Source organism: Lates calcarifer, linkage group LG12, assembly GCF_001640805.2.
Source record: "Lates calcarifer isolate ASB-BC8 linkage group LG12, TLL_Latcal_v3, whole genome shotgun sequence".
Classification (NCBI taxonomy): domain Eukaryota; kingdom Metazoa; phylum Chordata; class Actinopteri; family Centropomidae; genus Lates; species Lates calcarifer.
In genome coordinates this window covers 7,985,817-8,006,806 of record NC_066844.1, presented here as the reverse complement: position 1 = coordinate 8,006,806, position 20,990 = coordinate 7,985,817, and the positions used below count along the sequence as shown (strand labels likewise).

Genomic DNA, 20,990 nt, shown 5'->3' with positions numbered 1-20,990 from the left:
ACCAGGAGCCCACCCACCACATCTCAGAGGCAAATATTACACTTTATACTCTTTTTGCTTTACACTACATTTGTCTCTCTGCCATAGTTACTTGATACTCGTTTAAATTTCCATACGCTTCTTGTACAGGGAAAACCATGTATGTTTCACTTAAGTAAGGTTTTGAATTCATGACTTGTAGTGGAGTATTTTGACTGTGTGGTATTGCCACTTTTAGGATCTGGATCTTCCATCACCAAATACTGTGATATGTAAAGTCTTTATCCAGGTGTCTGATCACTTCTCACCTTGTGCACATATGTGGCTTCAACTCAAGTTATCTAGTATTCATGAAATAAAAAGCATGACAACAAATACATCTCATCACGTCTTGTAATGTGCTGTAACTGCATATTATGTTCTGCATATTATGTTCTCTGACCTCATCCAAATCCTCATGTATTCACTAATCAGACAGCTGCAACCTGTTTGCACCTCTTACATTAGTGATGCAGCATCATGTCGCTGGTCTGTGGTGGGAAAGGTATTAAGATCAATTTCTTGAGTATCAATAAAACCATTTAACAATACCCCAAGTACAAGTAAAATCTTTCATCTAAAATTGAGAAGAAGTAGATGTAAAAAATATTATCAGCAAAAATGTACCAGGATCTGACTCATAATCATGTACTATAAATGCGGCAAATACTGTAGCAGAATAACAATTCATTTCTTACACAGAGAAGTGCTTCAGTGTTACATAGATAAATGGTGCCCTCTACTGTCTATAGTCCACTTCAACAACATGGTCTTACAAGTTGTTTTTTTTTTTTTTTTTTTTTGCCATTTCTTTTTAGAAACAGTGTAAAGACACATTCAGGCTATTTAGCCACATATTTCTAAACTGAAAGCATCAGCTTCCTTGTTAGTTTTTACTTTATATAGCAGGTAGTGATAGTGACTTTTTTTCACTGAAGACATTTGACATTTGACAATAAGGAAAGCTCCAGTTAAATAATAGCTACAGACTAAATTCTACTCATTGTCGCTGCTTCAGTTTCAGGGTCTGGGGTATTGTGCATGCTGACTCACTGTCACAAAATAGAACAAAGTCGTTAATGTTGCCAGTAACACCTGTGACTGACCCACACACAGGTGTTTTCAATCATCTCACTTAACTCTTGTCAGGACTGTGAAGACTGTTTGATTTACATCTCTTACACCTTTATTACTCTTACTGGTTCTTAACGTTTGTGATTCCAGCACATCTCAACCAAAACCTCAACCTGAGCTGAGGTCCTCTCACCCACAGCACTTGGAAACACCTGGAGAGAGGATCATGAGCAAAAGCAAAACGCACAGCCAGGTTTATCCTCTGGGAGTGGGTTTATTTCTTGCACATTTTTGAGTGAAAAACAGCTGAATGTTCTCAGCGTCATTTCTGAAACACAATAAAATCACAGTAGTTGAAACTACTTTTTATTAAAAAAACACACAGTACAATAATCAACAGTTGGTGAATCTTGATCCAGTGAACTTAAAAGAGCAGCATTGAGTCATGTCTCCCCTACAGTATAAGTAAAGTTAAGGTGTGTTTCTGATATATAGCTTACAAACAATGGTTTTAGTCAAGTATCATCAATGTAGAAGCTTAAACCACTGATAAAGAGAAACAAAACAGGAATGTCACAGTTGCTGATCAGGGTTATTTCAGGCCTACAGCTGTTTTTCCATTCTTAAAACTGTGACTTTGGTCAGTGTTACAACCCAAAAGGGAGCCTCTGTCTTTGTGTGTGAGAGGACGTGGCAGAACCCCAGTTTCTCATACAGGGCCACGGCAGCCATCTGGGTGGAGCTGGTCTCCAGGACCACCTTGGAGAGGCCTCGTTCCTTACAGAAGTCAAGCACGATCTGAGCCATCCTGAAGCCCAGGCCCATCCGCCTGCACAGCGGTGAGATGATCATTCTGAACAGTTCTCCATACCTTTCTTTCCCACTTTGCTTGGCCATCACGGCCACCATACCCATGATCTGCGCCCTCCCATCAACCTCAGCCTCAGCCACCCAGAAGCAGTCATCTGGTCTGCTCAGATAGTTCCCAGGGATGTCCTTCATGTCCGTCCGGAGTCTCTCCCTGACGTAGCCGGCGTATAGCTCATAACAGCAGTAGTAGACGAGGCCCACCCAGACTCCCAGCAACACCATAGCCCCTAACGTGGAACCGAGGAGGTAGCCGATGACACACAGAGCCAGGGTGATGGCGAGGTAGAGAGGGCTGGTCATGGCATTATGAAAACATGGACGGATGTGCTCCCGGATGCCGACGCTGAACAGGGCGCACACCGCTTCATTGTCTGACGGACAGTACCGGCGGATCACCAGCTGCATGACCAGAGGAGACTGGAGGGAAATCAAAAAAACAACTGTGTGAAATCTACTGATTATTTTCCTAATTCATTTCCTGATTTTCTCCTTGTTATATCACTATAAATTGAATATCTCTGTGTTTGGGACTTACTAACATTGTGAGTTTGTGGTGCTTCCTGTTTTATTTTGAAATGACTTTCCTTGTTGTGTGTATTATGATTTTGTTTCCTGTCCTCGTGTGTTTTTCTCTCCAGTGTTTCATCCCATCACCTGTTCCCACTTCCCAATCAGCCCTGCAGTCACCTGGTCTCTCCCCCCAGCTGCACCTCGTTCCACAATCAACCTGGACTATAGTTATTCTGTTGCATTTCCTTGAGTAACCTCATGCTTCTGCTTTTGGATTTTTCCCGCCTGTTGTTCTGCTATCTCACACATCTGCTTGTAGCCTGCTGTTTTTGTCATTAAGTTGTTGTCACTAAACATTTCTGCCTTGGTGTGTGTCTGCATTTAGGTCCTGAAATCCTGAACAGTGACATGAAGAGCTCACCTTACTATTTTTGATATATTTTTTAGGTTAAACAATTATTCCATTATTTATATATTATCATTTATATACCATATATTATCAACAGATAAAGAAAACATTCAGAACTATATAATGACTTATTACAACTGTCTTTCTTCCTACAGAGTCTGGCAAATTCTGAAAGCAAAAACCAGGTCATCCATGACTGATTCTCCATCACATGATCTTTCAAATATTAACTATGACAGCCATGTGCTCTATCACTATTGCTATTTCTCCTTTCAGTTTTCAACTACATTTAACATCTACAAGCTCTATTAGTCCTTTTACAGCATTGTAAAGAGCCTCCTGTGCTAGTCTGAACTGTAGCCACAGTTACTGCAGAGTTCACCGCCTTAAACTCAAGACTTTTTAATACCACACAGAACGCAATTTAACCCATTTAAAGAATGATAGATAGTGATGAAAACCAAAACGGATGACATAACCTAGAAATATTAACCAAGTGCATGAAATTATTTACATTTATGTCCTATTTTTTCCTCTATTTCCTTTATGTATGTAACAGTAATAACTAATAATGACATTACATAATAATTAAACAAGTCCTGCACCTGGATAAGCAGCAGAAAATGGATGGCAAGACTAACAAATTACATAAGGACCACATGTGGATTTGACATAACAGTATCACTGGTGATTCTGCAGCCAAAGTCACACACAAGAACATTTTGTACTTAATATTACTGCCCACTGGAGGCTAGAAACAAAAGCTTTTATTTTTCTTGTTTAGAGATAGTAACATCACTGACCTGCAGATGCCCTGCTGCAGTCAACTCTCCATATCATAATCAGACCCTAGTTAAAATCATGACTTAATCACAGATATGCAGATGTCAGCTCCGGTTATCCCGTTAGTTCATGTTTCTAACATCACATGTGACATGACAAACTGAGCTTCAGTACACGCGTGAAAATCTGTGAAAACACAGATTAACTACTGCACGAACAATCTGCTGCGATATAATATCACATTTTCACGACTTAGGTTTTCTTACATGACTCTGACAACTTGTAGAGAACGATCCTTGTCGACGAGCAGTACAGTCCCAACTACAGTGGCTCAAATGAACTCTGAACATGGGGAGAGGGAATACCGTGAGCCTGTTTGAAAGTTAACTTTACCGGGGAAACGATCTTTAAAGACCGTCCGTTTGATTTTTATGTCGGGTCGAAGTACGGTGGAATAGAGATAAAGCCACTCGCGGAGAGAGCCTGTGGGGAGAAACGGCGCAAAACACTGCCCCACATTCGACTGTGCTGGATGACTGGCTTTACTGACCACTCATATATTTCCACATACCGTCGTCCAGAAATCCGAGTCTCGGTGATCTGTGAAACCGGATGCAGTTGGGTGTAGCCTAACCTAAAGTTTATTCATCCATAATAGGGGCTACAGAATGAGTCGCTCAAGAATGGAATGTTATTATATTATGGGATGTACTTCAATTTGAAATAATTCATGAACATGCAGGGTTTAATGTATTTCAACGGAATTTTCCATCTTTAGACATGCATAGGTGGGGGAGGGGGCACCTCGTGAATGATTATAATGGTAATTCACCTGTGACTGGTGTTAGAGTCAGTCTGTCAGCTCCAGTTTAACCAGTTCCTCAGTTCCTCATTTAATGCATTGATGCTCATTTTTTCTGTGCAAATCTATAGTGCACTACCATCCACAATATTCTTATGCTTCCAACAGACATCCCAACTTTGCTGCTGTAAACAAATGTGACACATTTTGGCCAATCTTTGCAGCTCTTAAGCAAATTGCAAAATGCACAATTTGTTTTTGTTATGACAAGAAGTACACATCAATATATAGTAGATGTTTTTTATTGTGAGAAATGATAATAAATCTGTTGTAAGCTATAATTTTTGCTGGTTACTACAACACCACAACACTGCAGGTCTAGTTCAAATGTTTACAATGTATTTCTGTCTGTGATATAAATATTACAGAAACTTCTCACTTCCTAACAGCCTTGAAACAACACTTTTAATAGAACACATTTGAGGAAGTACAATAATTTGCCATTTTGCAGAGTGAGATGACCTTATCAATAATCTTGTGCATCTAATACAGAGATAATACATTATAACTCTAAGACTGATAGCAGGGAAAACTGTACACACAACTGTTCATGACAAATAATACCTTCAGTTGAATTTCTACAATCAGTTGTGAGACACCTTAACAAAATACATTCTGAGGAGTCAAAGAAAATGTTGTATTAACATTTGTATTTGACAATGTGCCCCATATAAAGAGTCAAAACAGGGTTGTTTAGAGCAAAGAAGCACACAAACAAGGAAATGTACTTTCACTCATTTTTGGTCACACTGATACTGCTGAGGTTGTTGTCTGTCGTGTGGCTTGTATGAGATGCTTGATTTTCTTCTCCACGTGCAATATACCGTCTCCATATCTTCAGGTATGCAGTCCTGATCTTTTGTATTTTGAACGCATACACAACTGGGTTTACAGCTGAGTTAGGCATGAGAAAGAAGGATCCCAACATAGAAAGCTACCTCTGGTACAACATTCAGCCCACCAAAGTAAGCAATGCAGTTCATTATGTGGAGAGGGAGCCAGGACAGGGCAAACAGGACCAGTACCAGGGCCAGAGATCCTGCCAGCTGTTTCTCTTTCCTGAGGTAGTTCTGAGATTGTTTCTGGGCACTTCTGCCTGGTTTCTCTCTGAGGTTTCCTCGAATGGTACAGAATACAAATCCGTACAATACAGTCATAATCAACAAAGGTGTCAAAGTGCAGAGGAAAAAGCTGAAGTAAACCAGATATGACATGGGGATCACACTGATAAACTGGCAGACAATGGTAGAGTTGACTGAATTAGACAAGGTTTCGTGGTTGTACCATCCGAACATGGGGGCAAAGCTTGGTGGTATTGCAAAAAGCCAACATGCTGCCTACCGCACGCCATGAATGTTTCCGTGTTACAGTCCGTTTGTACCTATAGAGAGAAGCAGTAATTACTGGTATCAGCAACAGCTCCTTATGTATTTGTGTTTCTGACTGTGTCTGACTATTTGTGTTTCTGACAAAATTTGGTTAAAAATTATATCATTTAATGCAAGCCATATAAATAGCAGGTGTAAACATAACACTTTTAGTTACATGCCTTTTTCATTATCAAAAACACACAGCAGTACCACAACTACATGTATTTAGCATAGAATAATACTGAATCCTTTACCTTGTCAGTGCAACTTTATATCAGTAAGCATTAGTCTGGATAATCATACCTGAGAGGGATGTACACCCGGAGGTAACGGTCCACTGCAATAGCCACCAGTGACAAAACTGAGACTAAAGTCAACAGGATGACCATGCAGCTGATGAAGAGGCAGCCGTAAAATGAAGTCTCCACTCGTCCGTCAACCACCACAGCCAGAGGTATGGCCACGCAGCCCACCAAAAAATCAGCAACAGCCAGAGAGACAATAAGGCAGAAGGTGGGAAGCTGGATGCTCTTACTGGTCCACAGAGCAAAAATAACCAACATGTTACCCAAACAGCAGCTGACAGCAATGAGCACCTCCAAAAAGGTGTAGATCACTTCACTCACAGTCATTGTGCTTCCAACCTGGCTGATGGCTTGAATGGTAACTGGTGCAGTCTGAAAGTCTGGGTATGAGTACGTTGTGTGAAACCTTTGAGGAAGCCCTCAGCCTTTTGCAGTTTTTTGATAATATACACAATCAAGGGGTCTGAAAAAAAAATCTAACCATATGTAGTTGCAGTGGTTTTTAGACTTGATAATAATAATAAAAAAAAAAAAAAAAACAAGCAAGAAGAGACGAGCTATCTCGCCTAAACAGGAGAACCCACAAAACCACATCCTTAGTGAAATATATAGCTCCCATATACCGCCAAACAAACCCTCTTGCTCTGAAAGCGGCCAGACTCGTGCAGCTAATGTTGTGTTTATGACTATCAGGTAACGCACTGCAAACTGTGGCACACATTTTAGTGTGAAATTGCATTTCCGCTCAATCAGGATATCTGTGATGCAAGCTCTTTCAGTGGAGACATCGTTCATAACAAGACAAACTTCACAGTATTTTAAATTGGTAGTTTCTTAGACGGCTAAGTTGCTAATATTGCTAAGCTGCATTTCATTTCTAAGAGCAATGACATTTGCTCTGTGGCTTTAATTCAACAGGAGGACTGTTTGACCACTAACCCTGTTATATTTCAGAGCATCTGCACCAACATCCATGTATTAATGATTTATTAACATCTACAACTGCAGACTTTATAGACTGTATGATTACTAATAATTTACACCACACTTAACAATGGTTAGGTTAAGATAATATATGTAATTTATTAACAGTTCTACAGTACACTTAATTGGAATACATGTCAGTCTGAACATCACTAAATACAGTGGCCCTGAGGTACAAAGTATAAAAATAAAGCACTGTAGATTTGAATGATTAAGGATTACTATGTGGAATACTGTACAGACATTTTTGGTTCCTAGACAATGTATGACTTTTTCTTTGAAATTTGGTACATATATTAATGACCCAAAACATACAAAAAATATCATCATACATTTTAAACTATCTGGAAATGGTTCAATATGTGTTTCATGTCAATCAAATCAATTGAGCAAATAAAACTTCCAAAATACATGAAAATATTTCAGTTTTTTTATTTCTTACATATTTCTGGAGCTGTCCCTCTGTTATCCTCAATTCATTTATCTTTTTCCACCTGTAAGTGGCTCCTCCTCCATTTCCTTATTGCATGACATTATGGCAGAGCAGTGTGCAACAAAAGCGTATTCAAATATTGTCCCCATTTAGCTTGCAAACTCACTTTTTCAGTGTGAACACATTATCCTCATGGTCTTGGCCATGACTCTGGTTTTCCACTTCCCTTACGTTTCATTTGTGTTTCTCTCCCTCTCTCTTTTTGTTTGTGGGTGTGGTGAACCACACCTCCTCCAGATGCTTCACCCAACTCACGATGCTCCTCATCGCCTCACAAGCCCTGCAGTATTTTAAACCCTGGTCGTCCTCCCGCTCATCACTGTCTCTCAGCACGCTACAAACGCTTTGGTCACATAGTGCTGTTTCTCTGTTTTTTTTTGATTCCCTGTGCTTTGTGGCCTATTCTGAATTAACCCTGCTCCAGGTCTGTGGCTCATCTCATCTGCCTGCCTGCCTCTCCAGCCCTGGTCCTCACCCCAGCCTTTCTAGTCACCTGTACTCCTCAGCCTCAGCCAGCCTTCATTACAATCCTCTTCTTCACCACCATGATATTCAGACAGCAACAGTAAGTTTAGTAAGTTTAATTCACCTATGTGTGCTCCTATGTTTAATTGTGTGTTGCGTCAGACAATATAAACAATGCACAGACTGTGCAATACTTGTGATACATTTAAGCTGTCTTATTGGCTCTGACATAGTAACTACCACACAGTAAAACAGAGCTGTTGCGCTTTGTGTTTTTGCTACTGCAAAATCCAAACCATGTAATACATTATTACCATCTACACTCCTCTAATGTTTCTTACAGATGCCCCAACTAATGTGCAAAATGTCCTGCTGCAAAGTGGATGTCCTGACTGCCTCGTAATGAAAGGGTGGACAACCATTAATACTTTGATGCTCTACAGTAAGGAGAACAGAGGGATAAAATAAATATGTGATAATACTTTCAGTAATTGTAAAATACAGTATAACTAAATATTTCACTGACACTGCAGGAAGACCACTAACTAAGTCTCAGAGAAACTCATTTCTTTGCCTGCCTTCAGACCATTCACAATCTCTGTTTAGAGTTACCTTGAGAAAACTAGAATCCATGATCCAGACATCTGGAACAAGGACAAGGCTTTCATCTCAAATGTGTCACCTGTTCAACAGGCAGGAGACACAATGTCACTGCTGCTGAGCTGAAGGAGTTTGAGACACAGGTAGATTGTCTCAGCTGGAACAAACCAGAGGTCCTAAACTCAGATCATGGTGAGACTTGAAAAAAAAGTATTATTCATGTACAGTAAAAATGTCTTCATAGTAAAGCGTATGAAAACAATGGAAGTGTGGTAGGGCTGTACCAAGATAGTGATTCACACCATTTTATGACATGATATTACTATGGTACACTGTAGTATAATATATATACCATGGTAACATTTATTGTGGGGTTGTTATTGTAATGTATATTACAGTATGCAATGTACAGTTGTGATATTTCAATTGTCAGTATTTTATTGTTCCAACTTTCTTTCATTCTTTCTTTCTCTCGCTCTCTCTCTTTTTCTCGTTTTTTTCCCTGCACAGAATATGAAAACTGCAAGTCATTTGCCAACAATGAAACCGAAACCTCTGCATTAGCACACAAGCTTTGTCTAAGAATAAATAATTATAAAGTGCCGCTCAAGTGTCATTCAGAGAAAATTCCTGGTTGGAATCCAAGATGTATGTAATGTCAGAAGGTAACTAAGATCCCCCTGTTATCTATTGAAATTCAAAGTAATATTTGAGATAGCAGTAAGCATAATATGAATAAAATAATCATTTATCAGGTACTTTCCTTTGAAAAAAATTGTCTTGCATTTTTATGTCACGACCAGGTCACAACTGAAACAGTGTAAGGTTTAGTTTTAGTCCGTGTTTTGATGTCAGTGTGTGCAAAAGTTAGTGGGTAAGTAGCATCACTACCAGACACCAGTTTTCTGCAACTGAACAAGCTCCTCTGGGTGTTCTTGTAGATTTGTGGTGTGTGTGGTGTGTGTGTGTCTGTGTGTGTCTGTGTGTGTGTGTGTGTTGACAACTGAGTTAGTATAGTGTTGATTGGCTGGAATAGAGTGCTGTGGGGATGGCATATTTTTGAGGGCCAGTTCGGAAGTTAGCATCACCCTGGTTCCCTCCCCAAAAAGCCTGATGGATTTTTCAGTTGACTTTTGGATTATTGCAGAGAATAAACTGTGACAAACAAAAGCTGATGAGATTTTGCTCAGCACTGTCTTTTGTTTTAAACAACATTACGGAATAATATAACAAACTGATCACAAATAAACCTGCCAATGGAATTTGAATGGAATCAGAATTAGCAACGACTAAAAAAAACAAAGCTTTAAATGTCACTTTGCACAGTGGACTTTTAAACAAACTGTGAATAAAGTCAAAACTGATTACATACCAGTGGATCATCAGTTTAAAACACTCCTACAACTGAGTAATACTATGCACATTCTTCAGTAAGAATGACTGAGAAAATACAGAGATAATCACTGATCAGCTACAACATCAGAATACTGCTAATATGTAGCTCGTGATGCATGCATGACACAGACTTCTGGTGTCTGTTGTGTCAACCTCTTGGTCTATGGCCATGGATCTGCTTATCTAGATTTCTAATGATAATACTAAAACTACATTGAGGAAATCATGCACAGAATCACATGCTTGAAATCAGCAAACAGTATGACACTGATAATATTGATATACAAATGGAAATGAAGAACACACATAACTAATTTGGGAGATGCAAAGTACACAGCCACTCTTATACAGGGAGTCCATTTTAGAGTCTGTTTATTGATATCACACAAAAAAATCCTTCAAATAGAAAATATCACATAAAAATGCAATGTTATTACACTGTACCATTTAAGGGGTCTTTGAGGAAGCAGAGTAACACACATGCTCCAGGACAAAAACCACAGTATTACAGTAAAACTACAAGGCATTTGGTTTATAAAGCATAGATGTATCAGTCTGTATAAATGACACCAACACAATAACTGAATTTATCACTGCAGTTGAAAAGGTAGAGCGAACGTAAAAAAAAAAAAAAAAAAAAAAAAGTGTAAATGGATAAACAGGGCTTCAAGGAAATGTAGAACAGTACTGATATGTTCAGCTTTAACCAGCAGTCCTGTGTGTAACTATGCTGACAAAACTCTTATACAGGAATATATTCATCACTGCATCTCTGCCAAGTGAGAGGCAGCAGCATTGTGCACCATCCCACTTTCACCATCTTTCTCTCGAGCAACACCTCTGCCTAATGCATGCACTACAACAATAATAACCTTCAGAGGTATCTAGAGGAAGCAAAGTGTAATAATGTGTTAATCTTCACTAAAGAGCCACTACTGTAGGCAAGTACAGTTGTCATAGTTGCATGAGAGGCAAAAGAATCCATATTGTAGTATTAGGGAAATAAGGTTTTGCTAAAACTGTTGTGTTGTTCCCTTTGTCTGAATTTAACCATATTCATGCACACAACACACTGTCACATCCACTATTATTGGCTGATTTAGATTATCACAGTTATACACTGACATACTGGAACTAGGGTTGTGACCTTAAACATGAAGTTTGAACAAATTTGCACTAGCATGTTTTTTATTTAAATTAATTCAAATGCAACTCACTGCTCACTGAGTAACAAGGTAACATTATTATAAGGGACTTGCATTTAACTATGGTGTTAATTCCAAAATGCTTCCCCACATTTCAGTACCTCTTAAATAGTTATGTTATTATCATTATCTGCCTTAGCTCAACTTGTTAGCTTTCTCCATCTTGTGTTAGCAAAACAACGGTTCAGTTACGAGGTAACAGGGCAGGCAGTGGGTCTAACTAGAACATGACACATCCTGTTGTTGTTTTACCACATCTTAAGAGCTGGTTGATCTCAAAAAATATAAATAGACAAGAAACTTAAGTTCAGAAATCCCAAAGTTATGTTTGAGGAAAATTACAATCTCACAATTACATTACACCATTACAGTTTGTCCACCACAAAGTACTTTCAAGTCAGCAGCCAGCAATTGAACTTCTATCTAGCTCTCTTTTTTTTGTTCATTACCTAGCTATTTATGGCACTTTTCGTGCAACACTGAATATTCCATCATTTCCCTCTTTATGCACTCAGGGTTTTCACTCTGCCTTCCAGTGTGGCATTTTGGAACAATTATAAACAATTCGGATTTCCAACATTGTCAGACAGCATGTTTTACAAATTAACCTGAGACCATGAGATCAGGGACCTGCCTAAAAAAAAAAAAAAAAAGTCAGGCTCTTATTTGGTTATATTAAAACTCTATTTCAGACCATTGAAACGCTACTAGAAACCAAACCAAACCAAACCAAACCAACTCAAACCAAACTGAGTATCAGAAATTGTCAAGAAGAAGAAAAAGTTGGCACAAAATACTTGGTAAATATTTATATTAAAAAAAGTAAGGTAGAGTTAAAAGTATATTTTTGTATTGTTAAAGTGAATTAAGTATTGTACTGGCACTGCTATAAAATGTTGTAAAAATTTATCCAGCCCTTAACACAACACACTGAAATGATTCTCAGAGCGATCTGTCAGTGGAGAAATGACTACACAAGAGCAGATTTTTAATTACATACCAATCTAACACTATACTACATGCAATACAGCACACTGCACAAGTCTCACACTCTGTTACCATGCACACTGACGGTGATGTTAAGTAATACAGCTCATGGCTGGCAGTAGTATGACAGCTTTTATTCAGGTCTGATCAGGATTGTGCGGGGGAGTGAAGCAGGCTCAGATAATGGTCTTGAGCTTCTCGTCAGTGAGCTGGTTCACCACCATGATTTTTGTCAGCTGCTCAGCATACTTCGCCTGGTCCTGCATGAAGTGTGGGATACGGATGTTGTCCATCTGAGCCAGGGCTTTCAGGCGGTCCACATCTTCGAATGACACCTGATCCCACAAAAACAACAGTCATAGATTTTGCATTCTTTTATACTAAAGCAAAAGTGAAATTATGAAACTATATTTGATGAACAGTTACAACATTATACTATTTATTGTCTGACTCAGTTTTTCATTAGTTGTATTATTTAGCTTTTTTATGCACCCTCTAAACCACTCGTGTTGCAAAACTGGGTTGATGTTATAATTCATCAGCATCAATTTTTACATCATGTTCAACATCTAGAGCTCTAACATTGTTTAATCATCAGTGGCCTCAGCTCTTCTGAAGCAGAAAAACACAGTCTGTTTCCTCTTCAGAGATGTTACATAAGTGACAAATAAGAGTATCCTGATCCAAGTAAAGTGGGTAAAGTAGGAAACATCGCTGATTGGGAAGGCATTTTCTCTCAGCACTACACTGCACTTGATCTGCGACTGTGATACTGAGCAAATAGCTTCAATGCTGTATGTTGGAGGTGAGGTCATTCAAAAGGAAGCTGTACAAATACCAGTCTCTGGTTGATGAGCCCATCCACAAATGATGGAAAGAGAAGCGCCTGGCAGTGAAGGGTATCATGCAAATAAATACACTACTGGTATTTACCACTTTGTAGGCTGCTGTGTGCAGTGCTGTGGTGCTGAGACTTAGAATTAGCAAAATCCTGTGGTGTCTTGTTTAGGACTAAGGATAAGATGTAGTGTGAGATCGACAGACAGACTGGTGTCAGCAGCTGTTTGCAGTACTGAACTGATTTCTGATGCACCAGATCATCTGTGCTCTAACCTGTGCCTATGGTCATGAGCTAGGTACATAACTACATGTTATTCAATGTAGTTGCTGCATAGTAAATCAGTAAATTAACCCACCCCCCACCCCCCTCCAAACATAGTTTAGATGCCACACCTTTCCTAGAGCCATCAGCAGTGGGAAGTTGATCTTGTCTCTGTATCTCAGGATCTTCAAGATACCATCCAAGTATACCTGGTCTTTGCTGAAGCACCCTGCAATGTGAGAGACCAGAGAGTATGATGAGTATGACTAAGGCTAATGTTAATATTCTGAAAGTCACTTTGAGCATATCACATGTGAATTCAGGTTAAGACAACCGAGTGTAAGATTGTCTGATTCTAAATAAAATATGTAATCAAGTCCAATACTGGCTGCATATACCAGCAAACTCCTTTGAATCTTAAATCCTATCTAGTGACAGAGTGACCTGGCTGTGCTGTATCGGTCTGGCCTCTCTTGGCTCTAACACAGTAGTCCCAGCGGGTGTTGGGGTCCTGGACGAAGCATCCCAGGTTGTGGAAGAGCTGCGAGAAGGACATGTGGCTGGCCTGGTAGACAGTGTAGTAGAGCAGGGCAGCACGCCACAGAGTGGGGTCTTTTCTAAACAGAACACTGTGGATGCTGGCCAAGCCCTCCTCTGTGGGGTTCAGGGGCTTCAGGTTGTGCTTCTTCCTGCCCGCGCTGCTGCTCCACGGCTGGTGGGAGTTGTTGATGCCACGGAAATAATGCGTGCCTGGTGGAATGGGACAAGGACTTTTTTTCAGCTATATTAAAGTTCAAAATCGAGCAAGGTTGATTAGGATTTAATATTTAAGTAGCAACATCAATTGCCATGGTCTGCTGATATGCTGATTTTTTTAGTAAATACTTGATGACAGCCAATCAGACTTGGTGATTAGATAAGTTAATTTTATGTCTTTTGATGAACTGTAGTACAGTCAAATTTAAATGATTTCAGCTAATGACCTCCAAGAACTCCACATCAGAAATAAATATGAGCCTTACACATGAGAACTATTGTACCCACCGATCTCATGCCTCAGCATGCCCTCCAGCCAGTGCTCTCGTGCAGTGGAGATGTTGATGGTAAGTGTGGGTCTGCTGTTCGTGATTGTCATAGAGGCTCTGGACAGGAGGTCATCTGTCACCTGGACTACTATCTACCAACACAGCAACGACAGAACCATTGCATCAGAAAACTTCTTTACTTAGCAACCGGAATATGAGCCCCATGTATATGGACTAGACAAAATAAGTGTCAGAGTGGTGACAGAGTTAAAGCAGCTTCTGTTACTTTAAGACTAATATGGCAAAAACAACTCATAACCATAAATGTATGCTCAGTGTTGCACAATGTGACTTAAAATGTAAATGATAGATTATACACGCGTTATGGTGAAATAAAAATACTGCTGTTATTGTTGCCTTATCAGCACACTATGTCTATTAGACTGAGACCTATTTGTGTTAGAGAGGACGTTGCTTATATTTGTTGTAAGGTAATGCTTATCAGGATTTACACTATCCAGTTACTTATTGCATTATTACAGTAGATTTCTGATTTGGCTGTTATTTGCCTACCACTGATGTACAGGTTATGAGTAAAGTTTAATATTACACAGCACACAGACAGCAACAACCTCAACAGTCACACTGACAAAAGTATTATTTAATGTATGCCTGTTCTGACTGAAATAGGGAAGCTCTCCACTGTACAGGCACTTTGAATAATTCTTCATACTCATTATTCATGTATGTGCATGACACCTGAGCAGCAGAGCAGGAGGGATGCAGCATGGATGGCAGCAAATAAAAGACACTGATAGAGGTTCAATTAAGTCTTTTAATAAAGAGGTGTATTATTTTCAACTTGTGGAATGTTGTTGCCTATAAGCTGGTAGCCATGGGATCTCCAACCACTTGTACTTGCAAGCATGGACATGCCGTTCCTGTTCTGCCTGGCTTTTCACCACAGTGTCAGAATACATTTTACCCTACATTACACCACATATACTATATATACACTAGGTGTATGTACAGTATATGTGGTGTAATGGGCTCAGTGGAACGTTATTAACTGGGTGACGCAACATTGGTTGATTGTTACATAAAAGTAAACCGGTTTTGTTGACCAATGTAAAGTGGTGGCTTTTTGCAAGGCCTTACATTTCCTTAAGGCACATTCACTTAGATGCCCTCCTGTCTGTTGCTCTGTAATGATGATATACAATTTCACCATGACACAGACTGCAGTAGCTGCCCACTGCAGTCTGTGTCATAACGGGCACAACAGTCTGTCATAACTAATATAATATGCTCTGCAACAGCCACAAACATTGTGTTTTTCTGTTCTCTCACCTCTCCCATGCAGCCTTCCTTCTCCATGTATTTCTTGACATTGTGCCAGATGCGACTCTTGGTGAGGAGGTTACCCCCAGTGACTTGCTCAAACTTCTCATAGCTGCCATATCGCTGCAGGGCAAGCTCCATGATGTGCACTGCCTGTAAGAGATGAGAAACCAATAATGTAAAAGCTGCCCATGACCAATGACTGTATTTGACATGTTCCATTACTGATGCTTTGGACATGCGGTACCGCATGGATGCTGTGCTGGTTGCCAGTCTCATCTGTTCTCCATCAGCTCATCACCATCAGAGCATCTACCCTGGCTCCCATTCACAAGCTGCCAGATCATCCTAGTATACCATGTGGTAATGCTTCCAGCCACTGTGTTTGCTGACTAGTAATCAAAGTAACTTTCCAGTGTCTTTTGAACGACTCGCTCATTGTGTGTTTTCCCTGTGCTTCAGCCCTGCCGACCCCTGCACAGCTGTCCGCCCCTGCTGCAAACTCCTCGGCAGCCCCGGCTTCTGTCGCCAGCCTCCCCAACACCACCTGACTCGCTGCCCTGACTTCTACTTCGTAAAAAATCTCACCTGCTTAATATCAGTAAAGACTATCTGGACACATCCAGAACTGTGTCAGTGTCTTGAGTCTGCTTTTGGTGTCCAGAGTTAAGCTTGACCATGACAGATACCACTATATGCAGTAAGATAATATAATTATTAATCAGTCTAGCTCTGCTAATAATTACAATAAAGTGACCTCAATAACTGTCTCCATGGGATTAAATCCTTGATGGCTGAGTACTTTCTCCAGTTCAAGGAGCCTTCATATCCATCCACTTTGATTACTGTAACTTTTCATATTTTGACAGATTATTGCTGACATTGTATAATAAATAAAGTGGCTTAAAATTAATGGTCAAGTGTTGGTTTGTATACATCCTGTCATTATCCACAAACCAGGTAGCATTTTGTCAGTCCCCCCTTCGTGAACATGAACTGTTTCTTCTTGGTAACTGAAAGAGGTGGCAAGGGTAAAAAAATAGGTAAATAGGCATCTAAACTATGTCTGTTTTACTCTTAAGCTGTGAATCATCATGTCTAGTGCGTAGAGAAGAATTCTCTCCAAGCAAGACAGTTCCGGGTTTGAACCCCCATTTACTAGGGCTGTGCATCTTTTTTGATCTCACGATTCGATATCACAAGGACACACTGTCACAATTCTCAATGTTAGCTACATCCCTGTCACAGAGATCATTACTATAGAAAATAACACTTTTGTTTGCAGTTTTTTCACCTTCTAACAATTTTCTACTACACTAAATATGCACTGCACAAATAATGTTTACATTTATCTGTTATGAAACCGGTGTATGATATGATAAAAACTGTATCTTGTCTGTTTGTTTTGCCCTCACTACCCCCATTCTGCCAGGTTTTCAGCAGACATGTATTAGTCATGCATAGCTACTTGCTAGGAAGACTGCCAAAAAACACATTATTAAGCATTTTGATAAAGTTTATTTGTTGCAGATGGTCTTGCTCACCTGGCCAGGTGATCCAAACATGTTTGGTGGAAACGCACCCTTACCTGTGTCAGGAAGCGGTCTGAGGCATTATTATGTCGTGCCAAGACAAGCGGAGAGACAGGGTTGCTGTATTCAAACTGCGGATTGTAGCTAAAGTCAGAGCTGAAAAACTTGGCCTTCTCTTTCTCCACATTGGATGGCTTGATGGCAGTAAGAATGCATAGCTTCTTGGCATTTTCCACTTCCCGTGTAATTGGTGCTTTGTGCAAAGAGGGAAGCTTAGTGCGAAGCGAGTTGGGAATGCGCATCTTCCTGAGCTGTGGGACTGTATGAGGGGTTAGGCCCATTGTGCTGCCCACTACTGTGATGTTCCATGCAGATTTAGGGAAACTGGAGTTGGTGCCTGAGAGGACACAATTTGTCTGTGTAGTTTTACCACCACCATCTTGAGCATGCACCTTTTTTAAAGCCATGCTTGGATGATTTCTTTTACCAAGTGTGGCAACACATCTCACTGATGTTTTTGGCCCCTTGTACAGAGACTGCTTTGAGCTCTCACACTCTTCCTTCTCAGTCTGCAGCAGTATGTTGTGGTTGCTGGAGCCAGTGCTGAAGAGATCTTTGAGGACACTGGAAGAAATCTTCTCCAGGCACACTTGGCTTGGACTCAGTGCCTTGTCTGTAGAGTGTAAGATGTACTTTTTGGACATTTCTACTTCTGGCCAGTGGAGTCTTTCTGAAAAAAGTAAGATGGGAAACCATTAAGGGAGGATAGTGAAAGTCTCTGCTGTTTACTTCAGAATCACCTTAACATGCAGACCTTTTGTAGATAGCTCGACAGACTAATCCTCTTATCAAGTCAGGATAAAATTAGGTCTGTAGAGCTCTGGACATCACATGACTTGGTTTGTTTACATCACCATGTTGGCAGGAAGTCTGAGCAAAAATGAATGGCACCAGCGCTGATTTCAAGCCGTCAGAATTCACTTCACACTTTTAATTAAGGATGTAACATTGATCTACATGGATACATCCATTCAGTGATCAATGATTCAATAGCGTTGTTCCAAAATGGAAACATCGATCAGTCATCATACATATTGTAACGTCCCTTGCCAAGCAAGCGCGAAGACATCAGCTGGTTTTGTCACAGCTTTTATCAAGCGCGATCACACAGGCAACCATAGCCAATGCTGGCAAAAATGACAAAAGCCCTGAACTACCTACATTGTCTCACTTTCAGTCCTATTTTCTGTGGAAAGACCCAAAGACCCATACCCAGCTCCCAGACAATAACAGGCAGCTGACATGACAGACACACGTCAGCGTGTCTAAGCTGGCAACGTGTTCATTAACCCTGGAATAACAGTACTTCAACTTCAACAGTCTGAACAGTGTTTCTTCACTAACCCAACACTAACATAACATCACAGTCCATCACAATAATCATTTGGAGTCTGGAAATATTTTGGATTTTGGAGAGAGGACAGGTCAACTGGCAAGTCACATGCTGTGTGTAAGCCATGCCATTTCAAGATAAAATGTTCAGGTTTACACAATGTCCTGTACATCAGAACGTGGCATATAGTGAACATGAGGTTGTTGATAAGGATTGTTTCTCATAAAAATGTCTGGTTGAGCTCAGGAATAAAAATGTCAAATGATATTTTAGTTGCTGTTTGTGCTTTAACATGAATGGAAGTGATTGTGTTAAATTGGCTCATGATATCACCTCATATCGATTGCTGGCTGGAATCAAAATTGTATTGTAGCAGACTGTGATATCAGCAAACATCGAATCGTTGTCAACTGAATTGATATAATATTGTATAATGATGAAACTTGTGATAAATACTCCTACTTTAAACAGTACTCAGGCTCAGGCTTGGATTGCAAGATGTCAACTATTTCTCTATTTCAGTGCCAAACTAAAAAAAAAAAATACTGTAATAAATATATGGATACCATAACTTGTAGTTGGTCATGATAAATGATTACTGCAATCATAATGATATCCTCTAACTCAAATTAAAAGTTGACTTATCCTGGACAACTGTTATGTCAGCAGTCTGTGGCTTTGCACCAATCACTTTCACGTGACAATATCATCACAGAGGAAATTATTTTCATCATGTCTCCAGAGACAGTCAGCACAGGAGTCAGCGTGGGGCTGTGTGATTTCTAGTTAGGCAACCTGGAACATCATCACACTGAGAGCTGACTCTCTGTTTGGACAGGAGCACTGAGGTGGAATCCATGCAGCCACAGACAGCACCAACTAATGACCTCAGCAGCACAGTAATGATTCAAAGAGAAAAAATACAAACAGGAGTTTCACTAGCTTGCTATGTGTTCAGCCATCTAAGCAAATACTATTACCTAACACATCAGCTGGGTATCTCATCATTCAGTTTCAACTAATGTGATAGGCTACCATCACATCATTTTGTAGGAAAAGAAATAATCCTGTCTGCTGAATACTTGAAAGTTTTGCAAAGTTAATTTAAAACATTTCAAAGCCAGTAACCACACATGAAATTAAATTATGACAATAAACAGTACTAGATGTAATTCAACAGCAAAATAAAATGAATGAATGCTAAAACATCTCCATCTCATCCATCACCATTAATGAAAAATATCAATGCACAACTGTTAATTTTAAGTATGTGATGAGCAACGATCAACAGAATTCAGCATTGAGAAAGCCCACTAGAAATCTGCTTTTCAGACTGCCATGAGTCTTTACAACACAAGATAGTGGGCACTAAAAAAATAGTGTACTTAAGTCATAATGAATAAAGTTGATGTTAGTTGATGTTGATGTAGACGTTCATTAATAGTTAACTTGAGCTCATTTTCTAGTTTAACCACCCTTAACTGTGCTACCACTTTGAATAACTGATGCTACATCCGAGGTTTAAACCAATCACTGATTGTGGTATCACATTTAGTAAACAACGTTAATGTTCCCGATTCCTGTTAATAAAATAGACAAGGTCCTGGCTACAGTCTCGGGAAAATGATAGGAGCACAAAACAAATGCAGCCTTACCTGTTACTTTTATTGACTCCAGCATCCTCTGTTAAGGTATATAGCCAAACCGAAAGCACCACGGAGCTGTTCGAAGGATACTAACGTTACTTAGCAAAGTTAACCTAGCTAAATTAGCCTTCTAATGTTGTCCAAATAGAAACTCAGCGATGAAAGCGAGTTACCCTGTCGTAGCTGCGTATTTCGACACGCATAAATAATTATTTATTACATATTAGAGGCATTAAGCTGAGCTGACACTGGACGTCCTGCCTACACCGATCCACAGACAGGCTCACACGCAATAGCCGAGCTCTCTCTGCAATGACTGCGAGACTGTTTCCATGGTTTCGTTGTTAGCTACGCAACACCAACACACGTGGATACTAATGGGAAATGAAGTCCCTCTGAGAAAAGGTTTAGACCCTTTAGTCAGAATATCAGTGTTTTGCCTTACGTGGTCGGAGATTCATACATGCTTTGTCATCAGCACTTATGCATTTTTAGTGGATTAACTTTAATTCTGCTATTAATAATTAATAATTGTCAACAACAATAAATATTTATCATTGCATTAATTCGGATAATTACGTTTTATATAACTATAATATAATCCCCCCCACCCCCGTTTTC

At 39.8% G+C, this 20,990-nt stretch overlaps 3 protein-coding genes across 8 annotated transcripts; all 3 read right to left on the bottom strand.

Annotated features, from left to right (window-relative positions):
* Nucleotides 1–1,442: 1,442 nt before the first annotated feature.
* Nucleotides 1,443–4,328, bottom strand: nat8l2 (N-acetyltransferase 8-like 2). Of its 5 annotated transcripts, none has more exons than XM_018661823.2 (2): nucleotides 4,236–4,328; nucleotides 1,443–2,379 (listed from the first exon to the last, which is right to left on the bottom strand). In XM_018661823.2, exon 2 carries the CDS (start codon nucleotides 2,365–2,367, stop codon nucleotides 1,696–1,698), a length of 672 nt encoding a protein of 223 aa, XP_018517339.1. In that variant the 5' UTR covers nucleotides 2,368–2,379; nucleotides 4,236–4,328; the 3' UTR covers nucleotides 1,443–1,695. The 5 variants fall into 5 exon arrangements, with proteins under 5 accessions (XP_018517339.1, XP_018517335.1, XP_018517341.1 ...); XM_018661819.2 differs by lacking the exon at nucleotides 4,236–4,328 and adding an exon at nucleotides 3,931–4,224; XM_018661825.2 differs by lacking the exon at nucleotides 4,236–4,328 and adding an exon at nucleotides 4,058–4,224.
* Nucleotides 4,329–4,765: 437 nt separating this feature from the next.
* LOC108873564 (adenosine receptor A1-like) lies at nucleotides 4,766–6,671 on the bottom strand. The gene is given in 4 exon segments (XM_018661818.2): nucleotides 4,766–5,427; nucleotides 5,429–5,863; nucleotides 5,865–5,907; nucleotides 6,200–6,671. Coding segments are annotated over 4 exon segments (978 nt in total). The 5' UTR covers nucleotides 6,529–6,671; the 3' UTR covers nucleotides 4,766–5,256.
* Nucleotides 6,672–10,492: 3,821 nt separating this feature from the next.
* LOC108873549 (uncharacterized protein KIAA0895) lies at nucleotides 10,493–20,848 on the bottom strand. Of its 2 annotated transcripts, XM_018661801.2 has the most exons (7): nucleotides 20,379–20,848; nucleotides 17,387–18,060; nucleotides 15,808–15,951; nucleotides 14,477–14,609; nucleotides 13,877–14,182; nucleotides 13,564–13,661; nucleotides 10,493–12,665 (listed from the first exon to the last, which is right to left on the bottom strand). In XM_018661801.2, exons 1-7 carry the CDS (start codon nucleotides 20,401–20,403, stop codon nucleotides 12,507–12,509), a joined length of 1,539 nt encoding a protein of 512 aa, XP_018517317.1. In that variant the 5' UTR covers nucleotides 20,404–20,848; the 3' UTR covers nucleotides 10,493–12,506. The 2 variants fall into 2 exon arrangements, with proteins under 2 accessions (XP_018517317.1, XP_050930600.1); XM_051074643.1 differs by lacking the exon at nucleotides 20,379–20,848 and having other exon boundaries at nucleotides 15,808–16,811; nucleotides 17,387–17,526.
* Nucleotides 20,849–20,990: the final 142 nt, after the last annotated feature.